The 22,051-nt window shown below is 36.4% G+C and overlaps 1 protein-coding gene across 4 annotated transcripts in view; it reads right to left on the bottom strand.

Moving 5' to 3' along the window:
* Nucleotides 1–11,252: 11,252 nt before the first annotated feature.
* Nucleotides 11,253–22,051, bottom strand: part of Phip (pleckstrin homology domain interacting protein) — a 112,537-nt gene continuing 101,738 nt past the window's right edge. For 2 of the 4 annotated variants that reach the window (XM_052187736.1, XM_052187738.1), the window contains exons 37-41: nt 21,710–21,873; nt 20,993–21,252; nt 20,318–20,515; nt 16,338–16,967; nt 11,253–11,749 (exon numbers count right to left, since the gene is read on the bottom strand). In XM_052187736.1, the coding sequence (XP_052043696.1) occupies nt 11,706–11,749; nt 16,338–16,967; nt 20,318–20,515; nt 20,993–21,252; nt 21,710–21,873 (1,296 nt within the window). In that variant the 3' untranslated portion in view covers nt 11,253–11,705. Of the gene's footprint in view, nt 16,968–20,317; nt 20,516–20,992; nt 21,253–21,521; nt 21,607–21,709; nt 21,874–22,051 lie in introns of those variants that run through there. The other 2 variants (XM_052187739.1, XM_052187740.1) reach the window with 2 other exon arrangements.

Below are 22,051 nucleotides of genomic sequence, written 5' to 3'. Positions count from 1 at the left end.
GTAATAGTAAACTCTATGACTCATCCATACTTACATTCGCATAGTCAGGGGTGTGTGGCTAGCCTGCTTGAGGTTCTGGGATCAGTTGCCAGCATCCTCCCCCTAGAACAGTCAGAACTAAGAAATAATAAAAACTTTAAAAATAATATCTATGTTAATATGGCAAAGGTTAGAGCTGTCATTTCTAAGAAAATCGTGTAGTTTATACAATATGTAGTTCCTTCATGACTAAGAAGAAACAGGCTCCTTGTGAGACAAGAATATTAAAATACGTAGCAGACATGGTATCATGGCCAAGAAATTTGCAGTTGTCCTTAGAATAAGACATCCTCGCTTAAGAATATTTCATGCCAAGAAAGAGTTTATTCAATCTGTTTACATAACATTTTTTCTGGAATTTTTTCATTAGAACTTAGTCTTCAATCAGCAAGTGAATATGCTAAGAATAGCTAATAATTCTCACATATGCACATTTTCTTACAAAATGATAACAGCGGGCCCATTAATACGGGAATCAAATGAACAATGGAAGTGACAGTAAACAGAGGAGACTATGACACTGGAACGTATAAAAAGAAGCCCAAGATGCCACCTAACCTCTCTCTTTAAGTCAGATCAGGCTTGGGAAGACAGCCACAGACCTAGCAGATCTTTAGTATTAGATGACAGAAACAAAATGAAAGGCTCTCCTGAGAACAGAGCATATGTGATCCATTTCATATGCTGTATGTACCAGGGCCAGGCCAGGGGATTAGAGGAGGAACAGAGAGCTATGGCCATGATCAGTACAGAAAAGAACACCAGAAAAACTCTATCTCCAAAAATATACATCATGATTCATAACAGTAGTAAAATTACAATTATGAAGCAATAACAAAAATAATTTCATGGTTGATGGGGACGGGGGACAACATAAGGAAGTGTACTAGAGTGTTGCATCATTAGAAAGGTGGAGAACCACTGCTGTGGAAGAAACAAGTGGACAACCAGCTGAGTTACCTGTTTAGAGGAGAGGAAAAACCTGAGATGATCAAAAGTCTGAAAATTAGACTCTTGAGGAAACATGAAAGCTTTTTGGTATTTGTCTTTAGAGGTAATTAGAAGGCCAAATGGACATGAAAAATAGTGTAGAAAGAATGCTTCTTACTAAAACTTCTTCCTTAAGGAAAGTGGTTTTTTTTCAACCTAATAAAGTAGAGTCGTCTGTGAAGATGGAAGCTCAGTTGAGGGATTCCTTCCTTAAAATGGTCAGTGGGCACTGTTTTGGCAGATGCATTTATTTTCTTGTTTAAGGATTGATATGAAAGGGTTCAGCCAAGCCCATTGTGGGCAGTGCCATCCTAGGCCACGGTCTGGGCTGTGTAAGAGGGCAGCCTGAGCTAGTTAAGGCAAGCAAACTATTCAGCAGGATTCCTCGCAGCCTCATTCATTTTCTACCTCCAATCTCCTGCCTTGACTTTTTTCAATGACAGACTCTAACCTATAAGCCTAACAAACTCTTTCATCCTCCAAGTTGATTTTGGTTAGTGTTTTATTATAACAGAAATCCAACAGCTATCTAATTCGACTTAAAGCCCATTCAACAGGAGGAAATCATGCCTGAGAGTAGAAATCCATTAAGACCACTTTTATTAAACTAGCACAATTCCTAACTACATTATGAAATTTACACTTATGCCACAGGTATAGGATGAGAGAGGTAGCTCATCCCTCATCAAAGTAGCTTCTCTGTGCAGCAAATGTAAACTATTAAAGAAAACCACAACTGGATTTAATGCAGAGAAAGATTAAGGGGAGCCCAGCTCCAAGGGATAAATCTTCAATACAACTGCACTTAAAGGCCAGGGAACAATGAGAGACAGTGAGTTTCAGAGACTGTAACAGTCAAAAGACTAGAACAGAATGTCTGTTGAGAAACCATGTCTTCTAAAAAGGGTTGCCTAAGTAAGATCTGAAAAGTGACAGTATCAGCAGACATACTAATGTACAAGATAAAATTTCATTAAGCCATAGTGTTCCTAGACAAAAATCTCTGATAGGTAGAGACAGAGAGTGGGAGAGGGAGAAGGCAAAGGGAGAGAGAAATAGAAAGAGGGAGAGTGGGAGTGAGGCATGGGAGAGGGATGGGGAAGGGGGTGGTTGGTGTCAGGAGCCATAAAGGGACAAGCTAATATACGAGCAGGTGATCATCCTGAAATGGCCTGTTTTGGATTATTATATAATCTGCGACAGGTGAGCCCTTATTAAGCAAGGCTGCGAGGGACTCATTTTGGGAAAGATTCCTGCAATTAATATGCTTTCCTGTTATTATTAAACATATATAATAATAGGTAATAGCACACCCCTTTAGAGCAGGTCTCTGCAGATCCACGAAGATGTACTGTCTTGTAGTGCTGCTATGTAGACAAATAGATGACTTAAGTTTTAATGATGATCCTATAAGAATTCCTAAAATTATATCTGTGATTATTAAACTCTTTTATAGTGCAACTGTTATTAGGTCCTTTCCGATATTCAAAACTGCAATAAGAACTCTGCCAGTCTCCCAAGTGTCACCAGTTAATTGTTCTTAGATGGCAACCAGACTTTCTCTTACTCAGAGCACATTCCAAGAGGTTGTAAAACAATTAACCAAAGGTCATAAAAAGGCAACTAATGATTTATTATGGGTGCTAGGACAGAAGATAAAATATTGACTGGGTTTAACTATATAGAACTTCACTTATAACTTAGTTATGGTTTTAAACTTTAAGTGAACCTGTGGAAACTGAGACCGGTGATGGAGGTTTAGCTAGATAATTACTCCTAATGGATATGCATGTAAACATTCTCTGATGTAAACTTCTATTTCAATTTATGATTTGAATTTTTGTGTGAACTTGTGATGAACTCTGTAACATGCAAGCATGTATTCTGAAAGATGTTTAAGGGCTGAGGACAAAGAGGAGGCAGAGCTGAGGAACTTAGGTGAGAGAAACAGAGGTGAGGAGAACTGAGCTGAGGAGTTTTTAGTCAGAAGAGAACAAGATTAGAAGGAGAATGCAGAGTGGAATAACTTAGAAACTATAGGAACATTAAAAAAAAAAAAAAAAAAAAACCTAAGAGAGCAATGTGCAGAGTGCAGAGGGAAAGAGGAAAAAAAGAAGACGCTGTGGAGAGCAGAAGGAGCAGGCAGGCTTCTCCTTACCATAAGACATATTCTGTCTCATGGTAAGGACAAGGCAGGTTTAGTCTTATTAAAAGGAACAAAGCTTTGTTCTTATAAACATGGGTTTAATTAATTAGCATTAAAAGGGTGGGAGCCTTTTCTTTCTCTATGCAATAAAGATTGGAGCTCATTTTTCATCCAGAATGAGTGAGTTCTTTCTACTCCGGTGCTTGGTCTTTTGCTCCATATGCATATGTAAGTATGGATGTGCATGTAAGTATATAGTTGTGAGAATGTATGCATGTGTCTGCAAGTATGAAATTGTGAGAATGCATGCAAGCTAGGCCCAACTGAATTTGTGTGGAAATGTATAAATGAGAACTTTGCATGCATGAAGCTGTGTATGAACTTATGTGAGATTATGCATATTCACTTATGTAACGGTTTTTCCTTCTGTGAGTGTTAATTCTCTTCTCCTGGTTCAATAGAATTTTATTGCTCCAAACTTCCCCCTAGCCAGACAAGCAAGAGGCATCTGAACAATAAGGAAAAGGCTCTAGCAATTAACCCTTTACTTAATCTCCTGCTGTTTTAGGATGAAGTGCTAAGTGCCTGAGACTGCAGTCTCTGGCTTCAGAGGAACACAGAAGGCAGGTCAGCTACAATAGTATAGTAACTTAGGTTTAGATAACTAAACTTTTTATTATTCAGCAACCCTAAATATCTCTTAAGACAATGTCTTATCCCCGAATCTCATAAGACAAAGTCTTAACCCAGAATTTCATAAGACCAAGTCTTACCACTCCCCCCCCCCGCCCCCACCCCCAGCGCTTTGCTGCCTCATGAAGAACAAACAAGAAAGAACAAGAAGGGGCTTGCTCCTGGCAGAGGGGAAAATGGGCTTCTCCTAAGGACTAGCCTAATTGGTTATCCAGTACAAAGTGGTCCGAAACCATACACTCACAAACAAAAATGGACTCAGGTTATATGTATGTGTGCATCTATGCATTTATGTCATAATAATAAAGAAAAGAGGTCAACTTTTTTGATGGTGTAAACATGAGAAGGGATGGTGGGAGGAGACATATGAAGGGTTGGAGAGAGGAAAGGAAAGGAATAAATGATAAAAACTGCTTTAATTAATATGTTAAATTAGAAATAAGAATTATACAAAGCCCAATTCAAAGAAAATTTTGTCTGAAGATGAATTTTAACTTTGAAGATTAGTCATTATCTGAGTTTTTGTATTATGACATCCAACATATTAAATAACTAATTTAACATTCTGTTTTAAAAAATATTTTGCTATGGTAGCCATACCTCCCTAAGAAACAATACTGCAAAGATCTATTCCCTTCCACAAAGGATCTGACATTTCTGTGCTGACTTCAGTGAAGCTCTTTTGCCTATAATTACATTTCTACTGTTCATTAGTTGATGATCTCGTTCATGTAGAAAATTAATTCACTACAAAATTCCAAAGGAATAGAAGATGGCATAGAAATACAGGAGTGCTTGTAAATTTTCCAGTAAATGGCCCATTTTCTTCTTAGGTGATTTTATCACTTAATAATTTTAAGGTTCCAATTTAAATAATAGCAGTTAACATTTTAGGTTATAACCTAGATAATTCAGACAGAACTGTTATCAAACTATCATCAAGTGTAAAGTTTTATTCACATCACATGAAGTCTGTATACCAGGTTGCCATCTATTGAATCATAAACATCTGAAATCAGCAGAGATTCAAGACAAGTTGAGAAGATGGCAATCCTGTAAGAAACAAGAGTAGGACCTCAAGACTCAAGTCAAGTCAAGTCAAGTCAAGTCAAGTCAGGGACTTGTTAAGATGGGAGAGCATGTTGTACCTGGCAGAACTCCATTTGCAGGGAGCTTATTAGACCAGAGCCCAGCAGCTGCATCCTGAGTCCCATTGTGAGTCCCACATGAGTAGGGGCACGTGGCCCCTAGTGTGTGCCTGAAGTAAGCAATCCCTGATGACATTAAGTAGGTGTACATCTAAGAGACAAGAAACTCCTCTCAAGAGTGGTCCCAGCAGCACTACCAAACCTTCCTCAGGTTTCACAGGCAGATAAAACACTCCCCAACCTTTCCTCCTTCTTGGGGGATGACTTTATAGTCACACTAATGGATCTCATAGTCTTTCTTAGTTTCTTCATTTGTTAACCTTTATTAAAAATCTTTGAACATTACAATTTGGTTGGTATCTGCATTTTAAAGATCACAGATTAACCCATAATATAGTATAACTCATACCAGATGCATGAAATTTGTTAAATTATAGATTAGAAAACAACCATGGCACATGCTTTTTTGTGTTCTATAATCAGACCCAACATCAGAACTGTCTCAAGACTGTAGAGGGTGATACACAAGTCGAAGTCAGTCACTACTAGCCAATTCCTTTGACAGAGGAGTATAAGTTACTTGATCTGTGTTTTTCTCTTCCACAACATGAAATGTACTGATCTCTTAAAGTTGTGAAAACTAAATGAAGTTCAAAAAATGCAGACTAGTGCCCAATATATCATTCTTAGTAACAACAAAAGCCCCCGTTCTTATTATCAATGAGTTTGGCACTGGCAAAAAGCTTGGCATGAGATCTAGGAGAGAAAATACACATCTAACTGAAAAACCGAAACAAACAAAACAACAAAAAACCTGGGAAAGATAAACTGGCTAGAGAATTAAACAAATCTGTTCATTTAGCTAATAGGATTACATCATTTGCTGCAAATTTTGCTGTTTTTATTTAACATTCATTATTAATTTTACTTTTCGGTAAAATAATTAGCATTACTTCATTTTATTATTTTTTTTTTAAAAGCTCCTTTTCACTGCTATGGGAATTTAATGAATGTTTAGTTCCCAAATAGTAATAACAGAAATGCAAAAGTTTTCATTAAGTGATAATGATTGCCACAGGGATTGACTACCAGGCTCACATATAAAAGTCAAATAGGGACCTCAGAGCCTTTACCACACAGCTCTGGCAACATGGCAGAGTCATTTACTAGGATGTCTTAGTATCACAAGGCAAGCAGAAAGTGATGAAATATGCTTAATTTGGTAGAAGGTTTCCTTCCGCTGAGCAGAGCTTCTCATGACAGATAAGGTTACAGCTAACAGACACAGAGTAAGCAGTACTACATATTAAGTTGCATGTCCAACAGTCTGAAATGTTTCAGGTGGAAAGATGATGAAGTGATGGTAATGTTTTACAAAGCCATCTTAGCTCAGCAATCCTACCCTCTGAGCACTTGCTGCAGGTCACAGCTGTTGGGTAACGTTTCTCAACTCTTTATAAAAGCTGCATCCTTTGCTATATAAGGCCACTAAGTTCTGTTTTTCATTAGTCTATTAAATGATACGCTGTAACTTTTTTTTTTTTGATTTTTTGGATTTGATTTTTTTGAGACAAGGTTTCTCTGTGTAGCCCTGGCTATCCTGGAACTCACTGTGTAGACCATGATGGCCTCAAACTCAGAAATCCGCCCGCCTCTGCCTCCCAGAGTGCTGGGATTACAGGTGTGCACCACCACTGCCCGGCGATACACTGTAACTTAACTGAGATTTCTTTGAAATCTTTGGGGCTTAAATAAAATTACCAACCCCCAACTCTTCAGTGTGCACACTGGTTCTGGCTTATCATTACTTCAGTGATTATGAAGGCAGTTAATTACTCTACTCTGCCTCGGCCATCACTTCCTGCTTCTGTGGAAACTATACTTACGAGAGGTGAGAACTTAGGGTCTTCTCTGAACAAATATTCAGCCCTGTCACACATATGACATTCTAGACTTTAAAATATATAGGAGCTTTTCAAAGTATTCACAGGGTATGTATTTCATTTGGTTTCTCTCATAACTTGTTCTTTGTGCCAGGATTGCTGCAGCACAATGGGTCTGCTTTTTAATGAATCTTGGTTGGAACAGCAATTCAGCCTTGAGGACATTCTAAGAAGGGGGGAAAAAAGACAAGCCCCTGAGTCATTAGTTAGGTCAAAACACAAATTTGTTGGGCCAAAACACAATTCTTCGAGAACTAAAGCCATAGGCTTTCTCTAGCACCAGGGATGCAGGCGGCATGTTTATGGCAGAGAGCTATGGATGGTAGGTGGATGGATTAAAATAACTCTTTGACACTCTGAGAATTCAGCAGGCTCTTCCAGGTGATTAATTTTGCTTTCTCACAAGGCTAGACCCTAAATTAAAAAAAAAATAAAACTTGAGGATGTTTGACAAACTATCTTTGAGACTTCAGCTTGGAAAAAGGACATATTTACTGTTTTTTAATCAACAGCAAACAACTGTTATTGTAATATATTGTACCAGCACATCGAAGCTTCCAGGGCTTAGCAAATGCCCCTACTGCAATTTGGTTCTGAGAAGACAGCTTGCTTGGTGCTGTACATCAAACGGCAAATTTAAGAGCCAAGTACAAAGGCCAAGAATTAGACAAGACTGAGATAAGCTGTATGGATAGATTAGACTTTGAAGATTGAATCCAATCTTTGACAGCAAAGATCAAACATGAAACAGCCTTGTAAGTTACTGTCTTTGCCTATCTGCAAAGCCAAACTCCCATTTTCCCAATTTGAAGACCAGGACTTCGATTTAATCATGCAGCATGTCTAACTGGCCCAAAATGTATTAATAAATTGGATTCTACCTACTATATGGTAAATGTGTTAAGTCTAGAACTGCAAGGTTCTATCATTAAGCTTGGTCAGTAGTTTTGAGCTCTGGTTTTTAATATCATTATTCTTAAATACTATACCTAAACCATAAATTGGATGTTATTTACCAAGACAAATAAGTTCAAATTGATAGTTTGGAACTGATTTTCCTTGGCTGATTTTTTTAAAAAAAAAAACATTAGGTATATTTGAGAAAAATGTCTATCTGAAAAATCATTCCTTGTTTCGAAATTTACTTACACAAAATAATTTAAATGCAACTTCTTGTGGTGAATGAGTAGCAGTAACATAAATTACCTTCATGTTTAAACTTAACTTAGTCTTACATATAACGCTAATATTCTTCATCCTAAAATTGGAGATTCTTAGGGTTCATAAATATAACTGTCAACCTAAACAGGTTTGCAGAAAATGTTTTCTTTGTTGTTTTAATTGTTGCTGTTTTGAGACAGAGTCTCATAAAATCAAGACAGGCTTTGAACTCTTGATCATTTGAGATTAAAACATGCACCACCATGCCAAGCTATAAAACAACATTTTTTTCAATTATTGGATATTTTATTTATTTACATTTCAAATGGATTCCCCTTTCCTGATTTCCCCCACAGAAACTTCCTATGTCATCCTGACTCCTCCTGCTTCTATGAGGGTGTGCCCCACTTACCCACCTATCTCACCCCACCCTCCAGCCTCCCCACCCTCCCATTCCCCTACACTGGGACATCAAGCCTTCACAGGATCAAGGGTCTCTTCTCCCATTGATGCTCGACAAGGCCATCCTCTGCTACATAAGTGGTTGGAACCATGGGACCCTCCATGTGTACTCCTTGGTTGGTAGTTTAGACCCTGGGAGCTCTGGTCGGTTGATATTGTTCTTCCTGTGGGGTTACAAATCCCTTCAGCCCCTTCAGTCCTTTCTCTAATTCCTCCATTGGAGACCCTGTGCCCAGTCCAATGGTTGGCTGAGAGCATACACCTCTGTATTTGTTAGGCTCTGGCAGAGCATCTCAAGAGACAGCTTTATAAGGCTCCTGTCAGCACGCAACTTCTTGGCATCCACAATAGTGTCTAGGTTTGGTGACTGTATATGGGATGGATCTCCAGGTGGAACAATTTCTGGATGGCCTTTCCCTCAGTCTCTGCTCCACACTGTCTCCATATTTGCTCCTTTGAGTATTTTGTTGTCCCTTATAAGGACTGAAGCACCCACACTTTGGTCTTCCTTCTTCTTGAGCTTCATGTGGTCTGTGAACTGTATCTTGGGTATTCTGAGCTTTGGGGTTAATATCCACTTATCAGTGGGTGCATAGCATGTGTGTTCTTTTGCGATTGCATTACCTCACTCAGGATATTTTCTAGTTCCATCCATATTCCTAAAAATTTCATGAAGTCAATGTTTTTAATAGCTGAGTAGTATTCCATTGTGTAAATGTACCATATTTTCTGTATCCATTCCTCTGTTGAGAGACATCTTGGTTCTTTCCAGCTTCTGGCTTTTATAAATAAGGCTGCTATGAACATAGTGGAACATGTGTCCTTGTTATATGTTGGGGCATCTTTTGGGCATATGCCCAGGAGCAGTATAGCTGGGTCCTCAAATAATACTATGTCCAATTTTCTGAGGAACCGCCAAACGGATTTCCAAAATGGTTATACTAGCTTGCAATCCCACCAACAATGGAGGAGTGTTCCTTTTACTCCACATCCTTGCCAGCATCTGCTGTCATCTGAGTTTTTGATTTTAGCCATTATGACTGGTGTGAGATAGAATCTCAGGGTTGTTTTGATTTACCTTTCCCTGATGACTGAGGATATTGAACATTTCTTTAGGTGCTTCTCCACCATTTGAATTTCCTCAGTTGAGAATTGTTTAGCTCTATACCCCATTTTTAATAGGGTTGTCTGTAATCTAATTCCTTGAGTTCTTTGTATATATTGGATATTAGCCCTCTATTGAATGTAGAATTGGTAAAGATCTTTTCCCAATTTGTCGGTTGCCATTTTGTCCTTATTGACAGTGTCCTTTGCCTTACAGAAGCTTTGCAATTTTATGAGGTCTCATTTGTCAATTCTTGATCTTAGAGCATAAGCTATTGTTCTGTTCAGGAAAATATTTCCCTTGTGCCCATGCATTCAAGGCTCTTCCCCATTTACTCTTCTATTAGTTTCAGTGTGTCTGCTTTATGTGGAGGTCCTTCATCAACTTGGACTTGAGCTTTGTACAAAGTGATAATGGATTGATTTGCATTCTTCTGCATGCTAACCTCTATTGAACCAGCACCATTTGTTGAAAATGCTGTTTTGTTTTGTTTTCCACTAGATGGTTTTAGCTTCTTTGTCAAAGATCAAGTGACCATAGGTGTGTGGGTTCATTTCTGTGTCTTCAATTCTATTCCATCGATCTTCCTGCCTGTCTCTGTACCCATACCATGCAGTTTTTAATCACAATTGCTCTGTAGTACAGCTTGAGGTGAGGGATAGTGATTCCCCCAGAAATCCTTTTATTGTTGAGAATAGTTTTTGCTATCCTGGGTTTTTTGTTATTCCAGATGAATTTGGAAATTGCTCTTCCTAATAACTCTATGAAGAATTAGGTTGGAATTTTGTTGGGATTTCATTGTATCTGTAGATTGCTTTAGGCACGATGGCCATTTTTATTGTATTAATCCTGCCAATCCATGAGCATGGGAGATCCTCTGATATCTTTGATTTCTTTCTTCAGACTTGAAGTTTTTGTCATACAGATCTTTCACTTGCTTGGTTAGCGTCACACCAAGGTATATTATTTGTGACTATTGTGAAGGGTGTTGTTTGCCTAATTTCTTTCTCAGTCTATCATTTGGGATACTGATTTAATTATATATCCAGCCACTTTGCTGAAGTTGTTTATCAGATTTAGGAGTTCTCTGGTGGAATTTTTGAGGTCACTTAAGTATACGATCATATCATCTATAAATAGTGATATTCTGACTTCTTCCTTTCCAATTTGTATCCCTCTGACCTCCTTTTGTTGTATAATTGCTCTGGCTAGGACTTCAAGTACTATATTGAATAGGTAGCGAGAGAATAGGCAGCCTTGCTAGTCCCTGATCTTAGTGGAATTGGTTCAAGTGTCTCCCCATTTAGTTTGATGTTGGCTACTGGTTTGCTATATTATATATTGCTTTTACTATGTTTAGGTATGGGCCTTAATTCCTGATCTTTCCAAGACTTTTACCTTGAAGAGGTGTACAGATCTGTATAAATGCTTTAACAAGGCTTTAGCTTTTAGTAAATGTTTATGCAAAATGTTTTTGGACATGTAGCCCTCATAAAACTATAATACTTATCAGCAGTGCAGTAACTTAGATATAAGCCAATAAATCTGTTCTAAGTAGACACATAGAAAGGCAAAGGCATCTTTATTTCTTAACCTTTAGTCACTCTGGAATTACATTAGGTGCTTGAAATCATTGATAATGATTTTAACATTTCACAAATAGACAGAAAAATGGAACCTCTAACAAACCAAAATTTACATAATGGCTTCTATATCACAATTGCTTTGGTAAGCTGCCTATTGAGTATGTATCAAGTGCTTTACGCTGTCCAAAACTAATAAAAATAAACAGAAAAGCAAAGAAATCATGAGGCTCTACAAAATGGCTTAGAAAAACAAGTTTTCTATTTATTTAAAAATAAGTTTATAGTTACTACATTGCAGGAACAGGAATTCTTACACATACATTCTAGTTTGTATAAAAGGATTCCAAGAATTATGCATCAAAACTAACATAGAAAGTGTCCACGTAACAGTAAAGAAAGGTCCAATCAATATGTACAAAAAGAAAGGGCCTGCTACCGTGGTGCAAGACTGCCGTTTATGACATGATACTCCAGGTCTAGAAGAAATAAAACAAGAACATCAATAAAGCTAAATAATTTTAAAAACTCTGTCACTTATTACATACAACAGATCTGCTTGTGTTTAACATTGCTTTCTGTACAAAATAAACATAATTTTAATTTGAAATGTGTCAGTTACAACATTAACCCTTTAGGTCAGTTGATTTTTAAAAAGTGAGCTATATTTAGACGTCTAAATATCCCATGGCGGGATTTAGTAGTTTTCTTAATAACTTTTTAAGACCTGTCTCTTCTTGCTGTTTCAGTATGGTCTAAAAATGTAACATTGTATCTTAATTTTTAATTTGTTGTGATAAATCCTTGAAAGTAATCAGCATGTGTGCTGTCTTGTAAGTGCATGTACTATAATACAATCCTGAACCTATCTTCCTAGTTCTTTAAATGTAGAAACTCATCCATATACTACTATGTATTTGGTTTGTGCCATATAAGGTTAATTTCCTGATATTTTTTATCTGCATTAAAAAAGTATTTCAAAACAGAGCTATTGAAACTAAAAAATATATTTATAGCTCAGATAATCTACTCACTGTACTGTGTGTGGTTTCATCTCCAGAGTGCCCAAAGTGGTACTTACAGTCTTCTGACTCAATTTGACCTCTTCCTGGAGTACTGTACATAGTTCAGAATGTCTTTTCATTTGGATCACTTTGATAAGTGTAATTAAAAACAAAATAGTTTCTTAGTAAATGCATTAATTTTAGTTGAAGTCATCTAGAAATCATTTCTTTCTTTTTTGGATGGAAACAAAAGGTGTACTTTTCCCAATTTTTAACATAAAGACAACTTGCTGCCTAATCAAGCTACTACTGTTAGCAATATCTTCTGTATAATATGGGGGTAATGCATTCTAAATAAAAGTAATCTCTGCCCTATTCACTTTTAAAATATTACACCCCTCCTGCATACAGGATGAACATTGATAATAGCCCTTTAGTAACTCAAGTATCTTGGTCCTTTCAACCTACTCAAAAATAAACTTCAGGTGAACAAAATATTAAAAATCAGTTTGTTTTCTTTAGATAGAAAGCTTAAAACCATGTACTTTCAACTTACATTTGGGAGAAACTTACAGATAGCTCTGATGATATAAAATGGAATGTCAAAATAAAACACTGTCAACTGAAACTAATTGTGTAAATGCTGCTAATACGCAGGGTTGAGTTGAACTTTATTTCAATACGCCTTTGAAGGTTCTGGTTAGTCTATTACACTACAGCTAAGAGACAGTTCTGTACGACTATGTATGTGGTATGACAATACTTTGCCATTCACTGTCTTAATTAATTTCCAAGTGAAATTGTGTTTAGTCAATCAATCTTGTATCTCCCATGCGGCCTAACTGCCTGACAAATGTTCCATAGCTATCTAATTAGAGTATGACAATTCTGTTAGCAACCCACCAAGCTTTAGTTGTAGTCAATCAATGCAAAACAAAAATGGAAATAAGGCCCTTAATTATCAGTTTATATTTGTATGCAGAAGACAAAGACTGCTCTAGAGAAGACTGTGAGGGGTGAAACTTTAAGATGCTATATTTCTACTTCCAAAAGCTGGTAGATTACAACTGAACTGAGTCTTTAAACTCCCCCTGTGACAACACTGAAGCTTCTATTAAACGTGGGCTTTGTGAAGTAAGGGAAGCACAACAATATGGAAATATTGGGTATTGGAAATATAAACTGAGGTTTTTTGGTATTGCTGCTGTTGTAGCCCTAGTCTTGAACTTGGTTTGCAGCTAAAGGTAACTTTGAACTCTTGATGTTCCTATCTCCACCTCCTAAATGCTGGGATTAGAGGCATGGACCACTGAACTCAGCTTGAAAACTGGTTATCTATGTTCCATGTACATAAATAAATTTCCTTTTTGAAAGTTTCAGTAAACTTGAGATTTTTCTTATTGCTTACCTAAGACTAGCGCTAACAATTCCTTCTGTTCTATAAACAGTACATATAGGACCTTACTGTCTCAAAGAGGAGACTTTTCTAAGCAGTAAAACAAACCAAAACGTGATGATTTAAAGTTCATAATTTATCTTCTGCAATGTACAGAAGCTAAATTATAAAAATATAAAATCTTTAACTGGTATTAATATATCTTAGTTTTCAGTTACAAATAATGCAATCCAAGTCATTTTTTTACTTTACTAAGAAACCAGTGTCTAAAAATGTCCAAATACGGTCATAAATACAGTGTTTTTAAAAGAGAAATGTTATATTTCCTTGTTATAAGAAAGATGGAAATCACCGCTCAGAGGTTGGAACTCTCTGTGCACCATTCTAGAGGTCCTCCACACTAAGACTGTGCGCACTTCCTTATATTGAACACATAACTAGAGTTATTCATAAAAATGGATTTTAGACTAATTTTCTAATACAATGCAGATAACATCAGGAAATTACATCTCTCAAATAGATTCCCTTCAAAAGCAACTAATTACTTTAATGACTTAAATTTCCAATGTACACACTATCATTTTCAGTAATGGTGAAATTGACTCAATTTTCTATATAACACATCATCCATTTCTGCATTATGAAGTTAACTACTTAATTTTAATTATATAGTTCAATATATTTGTTAGAAAAAAATAAATGTACAAAAAAACCTAAAAAATTTGAAATTATTTTTTAACTGTAAAATCACAGCAATCCAGTCAAGGTCTGGAAAATGGTTCACTTAGTTTCACTGGAGGGTTTCTGTAGAAATTTCATTACAAATGATCTAAAAAGCCCAAATGCATCACTTTTCATTCTTCTTCAAGACAGTTCAATGACAGTTACCATTTATCCTTATTGGAAACAAGGAAACGAGTATAATCTAATTACATATTTTGCCAAGGTTCAATTAAGACTTTATTCTCTACATCAGGGTCATGCTGATAGATATTTTCCCCAGCCTTCCTTTTAAAAATGTAGCATCTGAAAGATTTGGTTACATGGTTGTACCATATCAATCCTCAGAGAATACTACATTCTTAAAACTTAAAGAAAAAAGTAATTTTAAACAATAGAAATGGCATTTATGTTGGTTTTCAAGATATAAAATAACTAATGTACCATAAACAAATAAATAACTGCTTTCCTTTTTCCATAGCAGTACATATAGTAATACATTCTCCTAAGTCATATAGTTATCATTTACAATAGACAACTTAATTTTACTAATGATGCAAAAAATAATAGAATACAAGGCACAATCATTAAATGAGAGTTTCTCTTTAGAGTGTATATTGATATACCAGCTTGATAAGGATACCGTAAAAAGTGCAGAAAAAACACAATGTGCAATGAGACCACTGTATAAAACATGATTGCATAAAAAGTGATTTGGCCTATTTTTAACTTTTAATAATTGAAAATAACCAATCTTTTCCTTAAAATTAAACTATAAAGTATGACATTTTAAAATTATTTTTATTCTACTACTATCTAAAAAATCCTGAAAAAAGAATTTATACCTGGGTAATAGTACTTAAGAATGCGTTTGTGTATATATATATATATATTCAATCACATCCATTTATCAATATACACACGCACACAGACATGGTTCTTTTTAAGTCATTTTAGCCTATTGGATATGTCTGAAGTTTAAAAATGACATTAATCCAGATCAAGTAAACATCAAATTCCATACATTTTTCCTGTATTTTCCTTGAATCCTTTAACCACTTAAACATTTTTCTCTAAGATATCTCTGTCAAAGGACCCACCAGTGCATTATTTTTCTATTAGTACCAAAAAAAAAAAGATACAACTCAGCATAATTTCGTAATAACTTGTTCTTTAGAATATATAGCTTTTCCAGTATTGAAAAGTGTATGCTGTCCTGACAGTCAAAAACAGGCTTCCACTGCACTGATTCTCAGTCTTTGGCACAATAAACAGAGACAGAGTGACTGATATAAGAGTCAAGGTCTGAAAAATTAGACAGTCAAATGTTTTCCAATGTGGATATGTTTCCTTTGCATCAATACATTTTCTCCTAAGTTTGGCAGAAATGGAGTAAAACAAAAGCTTCCTCTAGATATTCTGTAGTTGAACACCTACAACACTTTTCAGGATAACAAATGGTGGGAACTGTTAGAGGAAGCCATTCTTAATGTACTGCTACTCTTTTAACATCTCTCTTCCTAGGGCATTACTTCTGCTCTCAGTAAAAATGTACCTCACTTGGTCAAAAATAACTCAATTTAACAGGAAGCATTCTTATCTCTAGGAATACTACGTTTCTTGATAGTGTAGCAGAGCTGTCTCTTTCATAAATAAACCAGAATTTATAATAGGTCCTCAATTTCAAACAGTGAATGAAATGAATATGGAAACGAATAACCTACCTAAGGACAATAAATAGCAAACATTTGAAATATATATGTATATAGATTTTTTTCATTCAAAGATGTAAATTATCTTCTAAATGTTTTTCTCCTTTTTCCCAAGTCAAACTGTGACACTCCCTATCCCACTGTAGCAGCAGGGAAGCAGAAGCCTTCGCCCTGCTTATACCCTAACTGTGCCTGCTTTACAGAGTTCTAAAATACACTATTTTAAGTTACCAACCAATTAAATTAGCCTTTGCTTTTTCAGTCAGCTTTCGGACTCGTCCTCTACTAGAAGTTCCAAATGTCAAAGAAGTGTCTTCAAACAACAGCTGTCTCTGTTCTTCTTCTGAGTCATCCTCATTATAGAAAGCTGTCCTTCGACCCTGGTTTCTAGTTCTCATGTGAGGTTCAGAGCCTTTGAGTTCTTCAAACTCCTCTTCCTCATCTATAGGATCATCTGTTTTTTTCCGGTTACTTCTCCTTAACACTTTAACATTTGTAGGAACTATGAGTTCTGAATCAAGGTTTTGAGTTTTCATCTTCCTTTTAGGTTTTCTGCCTCCACGACTCTTTTTCTGTAACAAATCCTCCTTAACAACATTAGTTTCAGAAAGGAAGTTGCATGTTGAAGAAGGAATCACATCTGCCCTGATGGGATGCACGTTATTTTGCTCAGAGTTTTCCTGCTTTGCACACTGCAGTTTCTTGGGCTTTCTACCTCTTTTCTTGTGTATGACTTCACCACTGCTGGTGTTAACGTCCACCTTAGGCTTCCTCCCAGGCCCTCTCTTCACAAGTTTTGATGGTTGTCCTCCATGGCCATTTACTTGGATGGTTCCTGGTATAAGAACATTGTTCTTACAATCTCCTGAAAGAGGAAAACAGTACACTTATTTGGGCTTTTGGCTGTGGTTCAGTCCTCCAATTAGTTGGTAAGGGGACTAGCATACCTCTATGTAATGATATAATAATAATAATAATAATAATGTCTACTAAAATGAAAAAGAAATTTGATAAATTTCTGCGATTACCTCGACATTCTTTTTATTTTTTCGTATGTATGTATGTATGTATGTATGTATGTATGTATGTATGTATGTATCCGTTTGGATGATGCTGAGGGAGCTTCTTCCTATTCTAACATGGGTTCTTAGGATAGAAATGAGGTTGCCAGAATTACAAGCACAGTTACTTGCTCACCTATCTTATTGGTCCCTGGGAAAAAAATTCTTAATGGAGACAGAAAGAGACATACAAGTACCAATAGAAGACCTAAGCTAAAGCTGTCACTGATGGCAAAAGTAGAACTTCCATTAGTACCCCCCTTATTACACATCCCAATGTGTCAGCAGCTTTGTTTGATGAAATGATTATATTGTTTAAATCACTAGACACAGGGTGTTTCGGTATCACCACTTTTAAGGAGTTAAGTTATGGAAAAATATTATTACACTGTTTATGACTTTTTAATCTGGCTGTCTCAACAAATAGGCACATTAATTGTTATCTCGTGCTTTCAGTCATTTGAGCAGTGGGAAGATTCACAAAGTAAAGAATGTACAAATTCTAGCTTTTCTTTCATCTATGAATGTGAATTAACTTCTATGTATAAGAAGATAATTTGGAGCCTAAAAGAAATCTCCTTCTGATCTCTGGACATACAAAGAATCTTCCTCTTAATCCCCTACCCAATACAGTTAGGACTATGGTCTGCTGCAGTAATTTACATCAGCTACTCTCCATAAAAACTGCCATGGCTTTGACAGCCCTTACCGACTCTTACCTACAACCTGTAAGTAATTATTATTCAACTGACTTAAAGCTAGAGGACCCAGAATGATCTTTAAAGTTCTGAAAGCCCAAAACTGTCAGCTTGTATAATAATGTGTAGCAAATGTAATAATGGAGAGAGAATTCAAAACTTTCCAGGATAAAAACATAAGAACACTAAGCCAGAACTACAGATAATGGAAAGAGTATGTAAAAATGAAGAGGAAGATTAACACACCTAAGGAGCCACAGAAGATAAGTAAATGCTAGGACAATTAATCAAAAAAGTCCAAGAAAACACAGAAGACAAAAACAAAGAAACAATGGAATGATAAGAATGCAAACAAAATTGTGAATAACTCTGAATATCAATAGCCTCAACTCCCCATTAAAAAGAAAAAAAAGAGTATCAGACTGGGTTACAAAATAGGTTCCATTTTAGTGCAAAGGGACAGAGAAGGGTGTTCCAGGCAAGTATAAATAGGAAACAGTACTTAGTATTCTAATATCTGACAAAATGTAGCTCAAACTAAAACTATTCAGAAAAGGTAAGAAAGAAAACTAGTGGGAGCAGAACACAAGCCATATTAAAAGAAGAGATAGGAGAATACTTGGAATTAAATGTGTAAGTAGAGATAGAAGGACTGAGGAGAGGTTGGAGATAGGTTAGTCCAAACTAAGGATCTATGGAGGAAGGGGGGACCCACACTATTTCATAAGCCAACTTATTTTAAAAAAGATCTTATTTAAAAAAGAAGAATTTGAATAGAAGAACTCTTAGTAGGTGGCTACTACCAGAAGATGTGGGTTATTAAAACAATCTCAGTGTTGGGCTCTGGGTACATCTTTTTTGAGTTATTGGTAAGGGCTGCCCAGAAGGCACCCCAAACAACACAAGCTATTTCCTAATGATTTTGATTGCCTACCATAGCTAGATGACAAGACCCTATTGATTAAACCATTCCTCACTTTGGGTATAGAAATGTCAGTGGATCCCCAAACCTCTACCTGCTGCCTATTCTTATACAATCCCAGAAGGAGCATTGCAGCCTGCAGGAGAAGAAAACAACTGTCTTATCCAGAGCTGAAGCCTATATGCTCAACACCAACTGTCAGACATGTGTCCCCTACCTTGAGGCCTGCTTTAAAGGAGCAACTTCATGCTTGCTACTGAAAAGCTAGTCAAAAGCCTATGGCTTCGGTAGACTATGCACCCTAGGAGGGTGAACAGGCTGTTTGTTGGTGTTCTGCTTGCTAAGTGGTCATACTGTCAAATTGTGGAATAATTTTAATCCAGCAACATGGCAATTCTGTTCCTATATAAACACCAATGTGATCCAAATGGAATGGAAACATGTCCTTAGCACACACACCCTTAATTCCTCTAGTTGGAATCCTTTAGTACATACGTTTAATTCCAAACAATGATATCTAATTGAGGGGAAGACAAAGTGATGAATCAGAGAAAGACTTGGTCAGATATACCCAACTCTAAGGAGAAAAGCTATTTTAGAACAGTGTAGGGACAGAGAGTCAGTTCAGTCAGTTCTACTTAGTTCAGTTAAGTGGAGTGGAGTTGGCAAGTCCACTGGGAGTCAGTGCACTGAGTACAGTGTAGTGGAGCTGAGTTCATTTGATAGTTTATGCAGTTCAGTACAGGTCAGCAGAGGCAGCTGAAGCCAGAGAATAAGTAGCCAGAGAATTAGAACACATTGCTAGAGTTAGTGTGAAGCCAAGCAGAGCAATTCAGGAGAAGCTGAGAAAAGCCAAATTGAATCAGTCAGTATGGAGAGGAGTTTAAGCCAGATAGCTGAGTTGACCAGCCAGCCAGAGTTCAGAAAGAACTAGAAAGGGTCAGTTTACTCAGCTGTAAACCTCAGAGATGCCAATTACATCAGACAGATAATAGTAACTTGTACAGTATGCTCATGATATGTATAAGTGCCTTGCTCAGAGAACAATTCTGCAGAGTCAGTTCTCTCCAGTCAGCTCACAGGATCCAAATAAGGTTGAAAGGCCCATGTGCAATCAGCTCTTATCAGCTGAGCCACCTCAATACCCAGCTTTATCCCAACTGTACACGAAAGCACTAACATACAGGGGTATTAACTGACTTGTTCCTACAAATAGTCAGATATTGGCCTCCAGTTCTCAGCAATTTCTTCTGGCCAGCGCACCCATGTGTTACTAAATTTATCGGTTTACATACTGCAACTTTTAAATTGATACCCCCAAAAGGAAAAAGGCCAACTCCTATAAAAAAAAAATTAACTGTAAGAATGATTTATTATATCTGAAAATATTACAAGTAATATTCTTACTTTCACCTTGTTTGAGGTAGGGTATTCACAACAATGGCTTGGCCTTAGACCTGTGAATTTCTGGTGTCAGCCTCTCCACTAAACAGTGGTGGCCACAGCACCAGATGTCAGTAAGAAGTCAACATACCTTGATCCATGACTGCTGATGACTTTGGAAGAGGAGATGCTTTTGAAAATACAGAAGACTTCATTTTACGTTTGACAGGCTTTTCCTTTTCCATGTTTTCTTTTGCAGAATTATTCTTCGTACCATGACTGAATGTGAGCTGATCAGGGCTTGAAAGCGTACTCAAAGCTTTGGAATGTTTCACAGAATTCTCTAGTACTAAAACACAAATGTAGAAAGATGAGAAACTGAGACTTGTTAGGCAAAAGGTCTGGGATTGCTACTAACCTGAGCTGCTTCAGTTAGCCCAGAGAACAAAGCCTGAATGAAACGAAAAGCTTCCTCACCAAAATAAATAAATAAATAAATAAAATTAAAAAAAAAAAAAAAATCTTAACAAGCCCAGCCCGACTAGCTTTCTTTTCAGTTCAGGATTATGAAGGCAAGTCTGGTCAAATTGTGTCAGGTTTAAATTTGAATAATCTACATCACTTTCTTATTCTTGTGATCTATAAAAATATTCCTAAGCCTCAACTTTCTCGTTCTCACTTTATGACTCAAATTTTTCAAAGGAGCAAAAACAATAAAGAAAAAAAAACCCAGTAGCTTCAGGTAATTATCAAAACCAATGGAAAATCAAAAGCTATTTTAAAAATGAAAATACGCCCTGATGTATAAGTTGTGATTAAATCTTACTTGCTTTTCCTGGCATGGCAGATGTATTAGTTTTTGAAACAAGAGCTTTTGTGGCTGATGATGTAGATGGCTGCTCAGGGACAACTGGGTCTACAGCTACACGGTTGCTCCTAGTTCGAACCACAGAACTGGATTCTGGTTTACCATTCATTTGAGCAGCATTATGCCTTGGCAGTACTGATCGTGTTGGTATGGAGAACGGAGAAGTAGATACTTCTGACTTTAGCTGGGGTTTTAAGATCCTTTTTTTCCTTTCAGGGCTGAAATTAAGATTATCACAGTGTTAGTCATTCTTAACAATTCTCTACATATATGTTAAAAGTTTTGTAATACTGCTGAATTCAACATTTGTACTATTATGAAGTATGTTAAAATATGAGATTTGTAGTGGATTTCATATGGTTGTGAGCCTTTGGAAAGTGAATATTTAGTGAAGGATCATTGTAAATGCTACAGTTATATGACAGAAAGCATGATGCCATCACTATCCTAAAAATGCTGTTTTACCAAATAGATTTAGCAGTTTGAATTTAAGCACTTACACTAGTAAAGCTTTAGTTTAAAAGATTAAAAATCCTCCACATCTTAGGAACTTGCATGTCAAATATATCATTCTGCAATATAGGGAATAGTAAAGGAAGCATTAAAAACCACCAAGTTCTCCCATTTAGATGACAAAGTTATAGACTGCTCAGTCATTGAAAAGGAACTAAGCACCTTGATGCAGCACTGCTGGAAAGGGAGCTGCTTCTGTTTCGTTTCTTCCTCTTTTTGGTTATGGTGTTTCTTTTATGAAAACGAAGAGCAGATTTATAATCTGACAAAACTGAACTAATATGTTCTTCAAAGAAAGCCGATAAGCGTAAACTCATGCTGTAAATCTAAGGGGAGAAAAATATCCACAAAATGGGTTAAATATTCTTCAAAAGAAAATACTTATTTAGTAAATATTATAATTTAAATATTTTCTAGAATTTCTAAAATTTCTAAAATGTTCTAAAATTTAAAAACTTGTATTTTTTTCAAATTCTTCTGATGGAAAATAAACCAAAGCATTTT

Source organism: Apodemus sylvaticus, chromosome 7, assembly GCF_947179515.1.
Source record: "Apodemus sylvaticus chromosome 7, mApoSyl1.1, whole genome shotgun sequence".
Taxonomy (NCBI): domain Eukaryota; kingdom Metazoa; phylum Chordata; class Mammalia; order Rodentia; family Muridae; genus Apodemus; species Apodemus sylvaticus.
The sequence above is the reverse complement of the archived record's forward strand: the minus strand, read 5'-3'. Positions and strand labels throughout refer to the sequence as shown.